Source organism: Oxyura jamaicensis, chromosome 3, assembly GCF_011077185.1.
Source record: "Oxyura jamaicensis isolate SHBP4307 breed ruddy duck chromosome 3, BPBGC_Ojam_1.0, whole genome shotgun sequence".
Lineage (NCBI taxonomy): Eukaryota > Metazoa > Chordata > Aves > Anseriformes > Anatidae > Oxyura > Oxyura jamaicensis.
The window spans coordinates 97260136-97272789 of record NC_048895.1 but is presented as its reverse complement, the minus strand read 5'-3'; the positions used below and the strand labels follow the sequence as shown (position 1 = coordinate 97272789).

The 12654-nt window shown below is 36.8% G+C and overlaps 1 protein-coding gene across 16 annotated transcripts in view; it reads left to right on the top strand.

The window, feature by feature from the left end:
* The window catches only part of DLGAP2 (DLG associated protein 2), a 325073-nt gene that overhangs the window by 157294 nt on the left and 155125 nt on the right, over positions 1–12654 (top strand). For 5 of the 16 annotated variants that reach the window (XM_035323317.1, XM_035323319.1, XM_035323316.1 and 2 more), the window contains one exon: positions 4703–4735. The exons of 7 other annotated variants lie outside the window; for them this stretch is intronic. In XM_035323317.1, the coding sequence (XP_035179208.1) occupies positions 4703–4735 (33 nt within the window). Of the gene's footprint in view, positions 1–4702; positions 4736–7657; positions 7778–12654 lie in introns of all 16 variants that reach the window. 4 more of the 16 variants (XM_035323325.1, XM_035323323.1, XM_035323324.1 and 1 more) reach the window with 1 other exon arrangement.

Below are 12654 nucleotides of genomic sequence, written 5' to 3'. Positions count from 1 at the left end.
GGAGACCGGATAAGAATTGCTTTACCTTCATGAACAACTTTGTAGTGAATAATGCACATAATTCCTGAAGTGGAAGGGAAGTTTCCCCCTCTAGAGGCTAATGCAAAGAACTGCTTATCTACTTCTAGTTTAGCCACTGGCTTTAGTTTTCAGTAATGACAAATTAAACCTGGACACTTCCAAACTGACAACCCGATTCAACACGAGGAATTATATGTTTTTCACCAAGCTAATTGTCAGAGCTACAGTTGCAACTTGTGATAAGTGCAAACCATCTCACATCTTTAGCCACCACAGCTGTATGTCAACTCTCTACTTTCTTCTTTGTGATCAGCCTGTTTATTTCTTCTCCTTCATATCCTCAATTTTATGAGGGGCTGGACTTCACACCTCTCTTCTGGTTTAAAGAAGATGCAAGATTTGGAGAATTCATGGTCTGTGTGTTCTGCACTTCCACCATGGTTCCCAAGTTCTGCTGCCCAGTTATGGGTTTCTGGTGAAATAAGGTTGAGTCCAACTGTGGAAGTTTAGCAAAGCAGAGCCATTCAGTTCCTGCTGGAAATATATCTGAAACACTTAGAAGCAAGAAGAAAGGTTTTATTTTTGAGTGTTAGTTTAGAGCTTCTCCTAATCTTTATAAGCAGGTACCAGTTCCCAGATGTAGTTTGGTATTTCATCGTCTCCCTGACAATCCCATGGAGAGCCTTTGATGCTAAGTGACTTGAATGTGCTCTGTACCTTAAATATGTTATCCCTTGTAACTTAAAAACTGTCCATCCCAGTTGTTTGGTGTTCATGCTCTCCTGATGCCTGTCAGCGGTACTGTTGCCGCAGAGGGTAGCTACACTGTGCTTTGATATTTTGCTGTAAGCAGAGCACTAAGGGCACAATGCAAGTGGAAGTCAAAGGTTGTGTACTGGATGATTGTGCAGTGTATGTTTTTAAATAGGAGGAACAGGGCCCTGGAGGGAAAACATAGACAGGACTTCATCTTTGCTAATCAGTGCTAAGAAAAAACAATTAGCTTATTGGCATGAAAAGCTTGTACCATCTCCAATGTCTGTTGCCCTGAGCTAATGAAATCACTGTGGCATACCAAAGATACAGCCTGCTGAGAAGTACATCCTCTTTCCCTTTTTAAAAACCATGCTATATAATATAACTGGAAGTCAGCTTTGTCTTCAAATCACTACTTTTTCTGCTTATATAAATGATTTATAGTACGAATCAGGTATGGATTGCATGAATGCAATTCATTGCTAATTGCTACTGTGGACATGGTAGCTATTTTTCCCTAAAAAGGGGATGGAAATGTTTCATTTGCACGTTCTCCATTTCCATATCATATTCCTGCTCTTTGCTTAGAAAATCTTACGTATGAAAATAAAATTGGATGATGCAAAATCAGGGCAATTCATTAGATAAATGGAATAGAGGAAAATTGCATTCCACCTGACCAGACTTAATTGAAAATCAGCTCAAGAAACTGCAAAGCCTTCAAAACAATTACAGGAAATGTTGATTTTTCTCCCATTCTTTGAGTATAGAAGAAATCTTATGGCAGAGACTGAATGCCCCAATTGTTTCAGTCACAGCAAAGGTTTGATTCCATTGTAACTGCAGTAATTGCATACACTGAAGTCTAGCAGGGAAATGCTGCACACTGTATTTGTCTTTCTATGGGAAACTTTACGTGGCCTGCCTATGCTGTGTCAGCTCATATCACTCTTAGTGAAATGCAGTGATGGAAATGGGCTGTGTGGACTGTGATTTTTGAGTTCAATATCCCATAAACTTGGTTTCAGCTAGTAAAGTAGGTCTGATTTTATTTAACAGTTCACATAGGGCATGTGCTTCGGTTAAAAACTACCTCGTTTTCACCTTGTTTTTGTTGACTTGTAAGAAATCAAACACATCCACAATTTATATCTTTAGCCTGATATGTGGTATTACACAGGAGTGCTGTTTTATACTGGGGCAAGTGCTTAAACAATTTACATTAAGTCATCTGCATTATTTTCAGAATGATATTTTTGTAGTGATTTCTTCTGCAAGTCTCAATATTTTCATTCACTTTTAATAAATAAATCCCACTTTTTATTGCTTTTGTTTTGCTTCTAAGTCCTAGTGTCTGAGTAGATTTTGCTCTACAGCTATAGCTAGAGGTTTTTTTGTTTTTTTTTTCCATATTTGTTTTCCTAGATTTTTAACATTTTACACTGAAAGACTTGCATGAGTAAAATGATATAGAACAGATGTTCTCAAATACATTAATGCCATGGCAGGATGTGCAGCCACAGTATGTGCATGGTGACAGCAGTTTGGCAATCCAAGTATTACAAGGTTGTTTGGTATGATTCAGATTTTTGTGATGGCCACATCCAGTCTCAGCTTATAGACAGCAGTCACCTCATAGCTCCATTTACTCCGTTTAAGCATAATCTGTGTTTTTATGAAGCCACAACTTTATTTTATCTCAGGCTCTGGAAGGAAAAGTGCTGAGATTTGTTCTTCTTTCAGCTTAGGTTAGGATACAGTTTGACATGATAAAGTTTGTGACCCCACATGCTTGAGTGTTAGATACTGAATTGTGTTCACTATCTTGGTTTTTGGAAAGTATATTTATCACATTTTGGGTTGGTTTTCCCCAAGTTCAGTTACAACATTGAACATGTTCTTGGCCCTCAGGAAATTTATCTCATTTGAACACTTATAAATTATTAAAGCCAAGTACACTTCCCTTCTGCCTCAAATGATTCACTGGTAAATACTTTCTCACTGATATTCAAAATCAGTAACTGTATTACAAGAAATTTAGGATTTCTGTGGAATCAACCAATAACCAAGAATCTTGATTCTGTTGATTGTTCCAACCAGAAATTTTATTATTTTTTTTAAGAAGGTTTAGTTTATATTCTGGTTTCATGCTGGCAGACAGCTCAGTACCACACAGCTGCTCACTCACTCTCCTGCAGAGCAATGTGTGATGAGGGAGAGAACTGGAAAGGTAAAAGTGCGAGAACTCATGGGTTGAGACAAAGACAGTTTACTAGGGAAAACAAAAGTCACACGCACAAGCAAAGCCAAACAAGGAATTAATTTGCTGCTTCCCATCAACAGGCAGGTGTCAGCCACTCCCAGGAAAGCAGGGCTCATCACACAGAAAGGTTTTGTGGAAAGACAAACACCATCTCTCTCAACAGCCACCCCCTTCCTCCTTTTTTTCCCCCAGATGTTATTGCTGAGCATAACGCCACGCAGTGTGGGACATCCCTTTGGCCAGCCTGGGCCAGCTGTCCTGGCTGTGTCCCCTCCCAGCTCCTGGCACACCCCCAGATTTCTCGCTGGCAGGGCAGCACGAGGAGTAGAAAAGTCCTTGGCTTTGTGTGAGCACTGCTCAGTAACAACTAAAGTAACTATTTTCATCAAAATCCCAAACATAGCATCATACAAACTGCTATGAAGAAAATTAACTCTACTCCAGCCAAACCATGACAATTTTAAAATGGTACAAGAAATTTCTAATAAAATGCATAGGTTGCCCAGCTACTTTTTTTTTTTTTTTTTTTCCCAGGCAGTGCTTGTACACACACTCAATTCCTACAAAAGTCAAGTGAGCTCATGTATACACATCTAGGTTAGATTGGGAAGATACCATCTGTCTGTTGTGCTCTACCAAGAGAACCTTGCAACTGCATCCCTCTCCCATCCCACTTGTGAGATGGGAAGGAGCAGAGTCTGAAGGTTACACAGGCTTTATCCTGTCTTGATAAGCCAATTGGTTATTGGTGGACTGCTCCTGGCTCCAGACCTTGGTTTCCATGTAAGTATACCACCTAACAAAGTTTCTTTGGATGTGTGTGTCTAAGAATTAGTCTTACACCTTCGTTATGAAATAGCAATCCTAGCTGATATTATGACTGTACCTTATTAGAGCTAACAACTCTTTTAGTTCTGGCTATAGATTTAAAAGTGAATCTCTGAATATAACTCCTCAAAGTTACTAAATATGTCTCTGTTAAGAACATGGGATGTCCAGAGGTGGGGCAGTGCACTGCAGTTCTGGTCCCAGTGTGAGCTGGGGGGGAGCTGTACTGGTGTTACTGGTGTGCCTGCCTGCTCCCTCTTCAGGTGAGGTCAACTAGTGAGGTTTTTATGCTTTTTGGGGTCAGCAGGAGTACCTCCAGTTCTTTTTTTCTTTTACACTCCTGTCTTTAAAATGGGTAGTTTTTGGAAAAAGTCTGTAAGAATGAGCTGTAGGATAGACAAAATGAGGTCTGTTATTTGTTACAGTCAAGAAAGAAAATCTTCCTTTCAAAATGTGTGATTTAAAGAGCTTTCAGCAGATTTCTAATTATTGCTCATAAGTACAACCTTAGAACAAGTGTTTATACTCATGATATAAGCTTCTGAAAGCACAGGCTCATTTAAAAAGTGTAAAATTGTCAAAAATCATTGTCTGTCTTATAATAAAGTAAATTAGCTTCTCATAACGTTGAAGATTTTCAGTGTTACCTCCTATTTTACATCTGTACTAAACTATGGAGAGGGAAAAATCCATATTCTAATTATGACTGTGCTATTTTTTATATATTTGATCCAAATTTGATGGTGATAATGTGATATTTGGTGCCAGATTTGATTGTGGATTTGTTTTTTTAATATTAAATTAAAGATTATTTTTTCATTGTTTTAATTTCAGATTTGGATTCTCTAACAGGGCATGCATTTCCAGGTAACGTGGACAGTTAGATTAGATTATGTTAATGTCATGTTTTAAATTGAGTTCATTCAGTTTATTTGGGGGGATTAAAATTTAATTGGTGCGATTCTTACAGCATTTTGTTATATCAAAATTGTGTTGATAGTTGCTTTTTTTAATTTTAAAATTAGCACATGTAATATCTCTCTTCTACATTTATCTGAAATTGAAGTTGAAAACCTGCTTTAACTAGCTGTTAACTGTAGTATCTTTAATTTTAAACCAACTAGGGGGGTAAAAGCAATGATACAAAATATCAAGTTCCAATGAAAATTGAATATATTTATTCAAACTGGCATGCGATTCTGTAAGAAAGAGTAAAAAACACCCTTTAATGGCTAACAAAAGCTAAGATTCAAAAATTATAAGACACTTTCAAGTTCTTTTACTAGAAATGTATAGGAAACTGGTTTTGAACTGTAAGAGCATCATTTTCAGTAGAGAATCAAGAACAGAGGATAATGCAATTATGTTTATTCTCTTAATTTTACTGTACACATCCATTTTTTTATGCTGTGTGGAAATTAACTTTAAAAACTGACCACTAAGTTAATTGAAAACTTTAGATTCTTGCACCTATAATGACTTAAAAATTCAAAAAAAATGAGTTGAGAATTTTTCAGCAGAAATACAAGAAAGGAGAATTTTATGCTAAGTGATCATGTTAATTTCTGTGTTTCTTGAGTCAAAGTTGTGGACAGGAAGAACATAAATGATCACTCTTTGTGATAAGGCAAATCTCTTATTTTGCAAACATGCAGATGCTTCCTGTACTCAAAATTCTCACTTGAATTTCCTTGAAATGAACAGGTTGTAAAAACTAAAGCATAATTTTCTTTTTCCTATGAGTTTTCAAAACAAAACTTGTGATGTTTGTTTGTCATTACAAAGTTATTGGTCTTTCTTATATAATTAGCTTCTAATTTGTCTACTGCATAATATAATATTCGTCCTTCAGTTGCCCTTTAAAACAGTAGTCTTTAAAAATAATGGGACAGAAGGTTTTTCTGAGGTTTTCCAAATGTTTCTGCATTGTGGGCATTAGGTGTACTGTAAGAATCTTGGTAGAACAAATGATTAAGAAAAATTAGAAGTTCATCATGACATTTGTTTGCAGTGTAGACCAGATCTCAGTACAGTCTGTCAGGGCTATTTGTACTCAAATACAGCAACAGACCAAGTGAAATCTGTTTAAGAAATCAGAACTCTGTAAGTGCAGATTTTGCCATTTTCATCCCAGATGAGGAGACTCTTATTCTGAGTAGTCCGGTTTGGTTTGAGTTTGAGCAGGGATGCTCATGGAATAATGTACTGCTTAACATATAAATCTGATCCTCATGATTGCTGTCAAATATGCATGTGTCACCAAGAGAGACATTGAGAGGAGCAGCATGAGTGCATCTTTTTTTCCCTCCTTTTTTAAAATTGAGTCTGCTTTCATTATTATTTTTTTTACATAAGTATTTTATGATACTAGATAGTACTATCATGGTGTGTCAGAATCTTACTATGAAATACAACAGTTCTAACATAATGATCGTGACCAATCCTGACAACAGAGCCTTACACTAACGTACTACAGAAATACGTGAAAGAGAAATCATCTTTTTTTTTTCTATATGGAAAATGTCCTGAATTAGAACATTGGTGAATTATATTCCTGCATTATATTGCAGGTGTAGCTGTGCACAGCTCCATCAAATGGCCCATTGGTTTGCAGACAGAAATATCTTTGAATCTTTGTCACAAAGGGATGCAGAAGAATACTATAGGTAGCTGTGAAGAATAAAAGCCTGGAAATGCAGATTTGACTTAAATAGATCTTCACTTGGAGACTCACAGAGTGAACATGCCACTGTGCAACTCACAGATATCACTAGAAGAACCATTTCTCATTTTCTGCTTTGTTTGACAGACTTGAGACATACTCTTTTCACACAAAACTATAGCAGCAGAATGTCCTGTCTTGTCGTCAGCTTTACTTGCATTTAATAATTAAGTCATGACAGTATTCTGCTAAAATAGTGAAGATTGTGTAATTACAGACATAACTAAATTAAACACCAAAAAGAGTGCCTAGGTGTCTAGTGATAATGGAAATCACAGACCACTAAATCCATCCTGATACCTGTGCATAAGTATTATAACTAGTTAGGCTAAAGCGTGTTAATTTTTCAGGAGACAAAAGAGATCAAGGTGTTACTTACACTTCTTCAATATCAAGGAGTTAATTAGATGAGATATGCCCAGATAATCTTAGAGTATTAACATATGATTTGGATCTCACGCTGAACAAACACAAAACAAATTCAAACAAATTCGATTGAGATTTCTATTTATCTCATGTTGGGGAAAGTGCTCACTTTGAGCCAGTCCAATAAGATTTATTAACAAGACCTCTAAGGGTATGGTAAACCAATAGTTTTTCATTTGACCCTCTGCCAGTGCTCTGCAGTGGCCAAGCATGAAGCGGCTCTTTTCCAAAAGTCACGTAGCTGTGCTAGCACAGTGTTGAGTGGGAACAAATGCCAAGCCCTTAGCTGGGCACACGGATTAAACCTGATCTGCACTGACCTGATCACATAGTTCCCAGTTCAGAGGTGGTTTGCATCCAGATGGCTTCAAATTCAAACAAAGTGAGCTCACATTAGGATATGACTGCTTGGATTAAGAAAAAGTACTTTTCCTATCACCACTGGCCACTACATCAGCTCCTCCTGTGTTTTCCATAGCTGTGGGCAATTTTTGTTACTTTAGAGACATATCAGGACATAAGCCACACCAAAAAGTTTGTTTTTTATGTCAAGGAAAAAAATAAATTCTTTATAACCCTTGCAGTTGATCAGCTGAAACCCTAAAGTATGAGATTTGATTATAGTCATTGTCTTAATGCAGAGCTGCAAGTGTTATGGGCATGTTGAGAACTTCCAGAAGCTGGATTAAAGCATCTCTTTTACAATGATATCTAATCTCGTCCTAAAGCTCCAAGCAATGGCGAGTCCACCAGCTCCCCTGGTAAGCCGTTCCAATATTTAATTACCCTTAGTGCTAGGAAATTGCATTGTTGTGGAAAGGTTGCATTTGTCTAATTTCCGTTGCCAGTCTTCCTTTTGCTATGCCTCTGTCAGTAAGACCGAAAAGTTTCCCTTTCCCAGATATGTTTGCTGAATAAGTGTCTATGAAAAACGGATTATTTGAAGTAACCTGTTGAAAAGCCTGTGTGCACAGAAGCTTGTGCACATTTTTTGGCTGTGCCATCTGGCCTAATGAAGTTACTGACCTACAAACCTTGCATCTTCCATATCTTTGTACAAACACAATTTCAACACCCCTATTACAACTAAAAATTTATATATAGCAATCAAGGCACCTTTCACCTTTTGTTTTGCTAAGTTATGTTGTACTCTTCAAGGCTCACACTGTAAGACTGGTTCTCTGACAGCTGTCCTAAGAGCTTTGTTTTTTTGTTTGTTTGTTTTTTTTTTTTCAAAACCTATGAGAACCATAGACAATCTATTCATGTAGAAATTTTGAAAATGCTGTGTATAGAAGCAAAGTCATTTCTTTTTTGTACGTAATGCCTCCCTTCTCTTTCCCCCTTTTTAGGCATTTAGGTACGGTTCTGAACTGACAGCTCAGGTTGCAGTGACTGTATCTGTCAAGCAATCCAGTGTCAATCCCAAAACATAGCTGATAGACTAGGAATGAATGGTTTTCCCTCCAGTTTGATGTGATTGACAGAGATCAGAAGCGGAAGGGAATGTTTACTGAAATAGGCATTCTTTATATGAATAAGCAGCACGTGAAAGAAAAAAAGAAGCAGCTTTTTCCAACCTGCTCATACCTAAGGGGGCACTCAGCTTTGGGTGGTCATTAGTCTGAAGAGGAAGGAGGAATAGCCAGCATGGCTCTAGGGAGCAGGATGAAAAAAATGAGACTTCAAAACATGCAAGAATATGAATTCTTACTCTAATTTTTGTGATTCTGCTAATCAGAAAATATGATGCTGTCAATCTACTATAACCAAAGGCTTTTCCTGAGCTTTCATACCAAACTATTCAGGTAATTACATTTCTTCTAATTACATTCATCAGTGCCTTCATGGCAGAACCATGAGAGATCTGGCTTTCGGGGTTATCCAAATGGTAAATGTGCCACAAAACTGGCCAGATTATAATGACGTTACACCCTTCCTCTGATCTTTACCTCCCAGAGCAGAATCTCCCATGCTGTGTGTCTAACCCAAGTCCTTTGTCACATTTTCTCAGTCTTCTGTTTGTTTGCTTTAAACCAGATTTTGGTGGCAGCAGCTTGTCCAAAGCAATTATTTGCTTTCCTTATGACATTTTTTCATGGGTAGTGAGGAAGAGACAGAGTTTGGATGACTCTGTTTCTTACTTGAAGGATAAGTTAAGTAGTTGGTATTGAATTCTTCAGATAAGTACATAAACTATGGTGAATATAGAGGTAAAACTGAGGCATCCCTGACTCAAAAGGGAGTGGACTGCTCAGTCAGAGTATGTCTGTGCGAGTACAGATCTTGCATTCCCTTTCTGCACAATAGCCTAATTCCTTACATGAGATGGAGAATGGCTCAATCCTCTTGTACACTAAGGCAGCAACAACTGATATTAAAGGAGAAAGGTTTCAGGTCTTATTTTTGCATGTTCAAATGTGAACTCAGGCCCTTTGAATTGTAAATGTACTGAGATACTTATTGGTACACTAAATTATGCCCTAGTTCATACACATCCCTACACCTAGTATCTTGTACTAGCTCACTTAACAGGTTAATAATATACCTTTAATACATTGGAGAGAGAAATTAACAACAGTTTTGTGGTTGCTTTACATTAGCTGTGAATGATCCTGTGAATTCATATTCTGAACAATGTATGTATTAACTGGTTGTCTGCTGAATTATGAATCTGCAGTAGTCAAAATGTGCTTTCTACCTCTCTGCTGTAGTTTCTTTTAATTCCACTCTAATATGTCTGGAGTGTTTTCTTCTTTACTTATTAGCACCCCAAACTAAAGCATCCAAACTCTTTAGTATGATCCACAGACTTTAATTTTCATTGTCTTAATGACAAATACTATTTTGTTGCAATCTGTCTAAACAGACCTGAAGTTTCATAAAATACTTCAGGAACAAAACTATGTCTGGTTATTTATTCTAACAGTTTTTTATAGTGGGCAATATAATGCTAGAACTCAACTTCAAAATTTCTTTTTTTGATTCTGAGTCATTTAATAGTCTGAGGAAAATAATGTCGTCTTCAGCGCTGTTGGTAGACCTAAGGTAGAGCCATATGGAATTCTACTCTCAGGTCTCTTTGCATAATAGTTTGAGCTATGGTAGGAATTTGGCACATGCAGTCCTGCAAAAAATGTTTAGAGAAAGAGGATCTCAAATGCTAATCGAGTGTGAACACAAAATATCCATTCTAATTCCTGGGTGTATCTGATCAAGGTAGTTGGTTGGCGACCTGCTCGTTTTCCAGAAGAAGTAACACTTTGACCATATAATGAGCATCATTTCACAGGTTAGTTAATTGCCTACTGAACTGTGCACTTTCCTATTCAGAGATCGGCTAGGTCTAGAAGTTAAATGGACATCTCATTCATTATACCAGTACTGGGACTTTGTGTCTGAAATCTAAGCTTATTTGAAAATGTCTGTTCAGCCATATTATTTGCAGTTTCTGTAGCATTCAGTCAGAAGCACAGAGTCCTTACCTTGTTTATCCTTTTTCTCTGCCTTTGCCCAAAGCACGGCAAGTTTAAAGTTGGATAGAATATTAATGAAGAATGGGTGTTTTACAACCAATAACATTAAATGGAACTTAGTCTAAGAGTATCAATAACAGAATATCAAAGTTCAAAGTTATTTGAGAGGTCACATCTTAAAAGAATTGGAGGAAAAAAAGATTTGGAGAAATTATTATTTCAGAGATGCTTTTGGCTGGCTGTCATCTTGATTTTGTCCAGGGAGTTGTCTGCCCATTGAACTGAAGGCTGTCTGAATGATTTTTTTTTCCTAACCTTTCTACTGAACTTTAGTGCCACTAGTTTTGATTTGCATCGAGTTCAAAAAGAGCAAAATATTTCAGCTTAGGCTGAACATAATCTTGATAAAAAAAATAAAACAAAATGAAAGCCATCAAGCCACAGGGAGATGGAGCATGTTAAGGTAGTAAACAAACAAACAAAAGTCATTCACAGTTGAGCTCCCCTTGTGCCTCCTGTTTTGTAAAATTCAAGGGCAGGTTCTCAAATAAGAAATAAGCCTTCTTTCATCTATTACACTTCATCTTGTATAGGTCTTATCTGGCTTCATAATTCTTCAGTTCCATTAATTACACTTCTGTGTTTGCTCCTTGACTTTTTGTCTCAAGTGAAAACAGTGAGGAGATGGTTTATGTACACTGCACCTCTGCCTTCAGAGTCTCGAGTAGGATTTAACAGTGCATAGTCCTGCTGTTCAAAATATCAGGCTGCCAGATAAACCTGCAAACAAGTTTTGCATGAACATGCCAGATGAACCAACCAAAAAGAAAAGTCTGATATGAGAATTTGCACAGGGGAGGGAAAGATAAATATATATATATATGTATTTCAAACTGATTGAAATTTGAGATTATTTTTTTGTTTCCAAGGTCTTTCAGGCTCCTGGTCTAACACAGCTGATGAGTTTCCCAGCTGGGTTGCTCTGGAGCCAGCCTCTCATGTGATGGAGCAAGAAGGCACCAAGCAAACCTTCCCTGGGATTGGGGTCTGCACTGGGGAGCTCAGCTGGGATGTGAACAGTATGGTGTCGTGTCCCTACTCCAGAGCACAGGTTTCTATTAACAGAGAGAGGAAAACAGACAAAAGTAGTAAACAAGCAAATGAAAAGGATGCTAACTTTAAAAAAAAAAAAAAAAAAAAAAAAAGGTAATTTCAGAATTAGAAGGGTCTATATATACAGCCTTTAAAATGAGGAGGTTCAGAGAGACATATGACACAGGTGCTTGGCTGTACGGGTTTATTTTAATCTTCAGATTTATTTGGACTCCTTTTTTTGGTTCTTCCCTGTTTTATATTTTTCAGTAAGAACTATATATGTAGCTGTTGGTATAGTGGTACAGATGACTTAATTTCTTAACCACTTCTATAAACTTCTATAACATTCATCTTTCTGAGATTTCTACAATTCTTGATCTTGTTTAATATCAAGTTAAGGGTTTAATTTTTAGTTGTGCTCTTAATTTATTATTTTTTGGTATTTTATTAATTATTGTTTTGAAGTGCTCTGGGGAGCAAAACTTCATTTAAAGATACAGGATGAATCAGAGTAATTATATACTTCATTCATTACCACCAAACAGAATTAAAAGGAAATAAAATGAAGAAAGGAAAAAAGATTTGGACTCTGGCTACCAGTTACTGCAGAGCTGCATGATGTATCTCTGATTTACAAATACATAAATTCATGACTTGATTCTTTTTCAATTAAACATTTCTTTTTAGAAAAAATCTGAAACATAATTGTTTGAGAGCTACAAGGGCAACAGTAATTATGATATTGGCCTTGTCACATTATCCCGAACAGTCTATTAAGGCAGAGATTTTTCTAATCTGTCGTTCAAGTATTCTTGCTCTCTGTTTAGCCTGTGATACTTGCTGGAAATTGTTGTGAACCTGTTATGCTGCAGAACATCTTAAATAGCCCCAGTATAATGTTAAGAGAAATAGGTCAAATGAAGCCCATGAAATGTTAAAGTCTGCTAAAAGAAATATATTGATATGTTTTAAACTAATTCTATAGTCCACAAGAACTCATATGAAGAAAGTTATTAAATTGGAATTATAGCCATAGGCAAATCCTTAAGGAGGATAATTTAGATTGT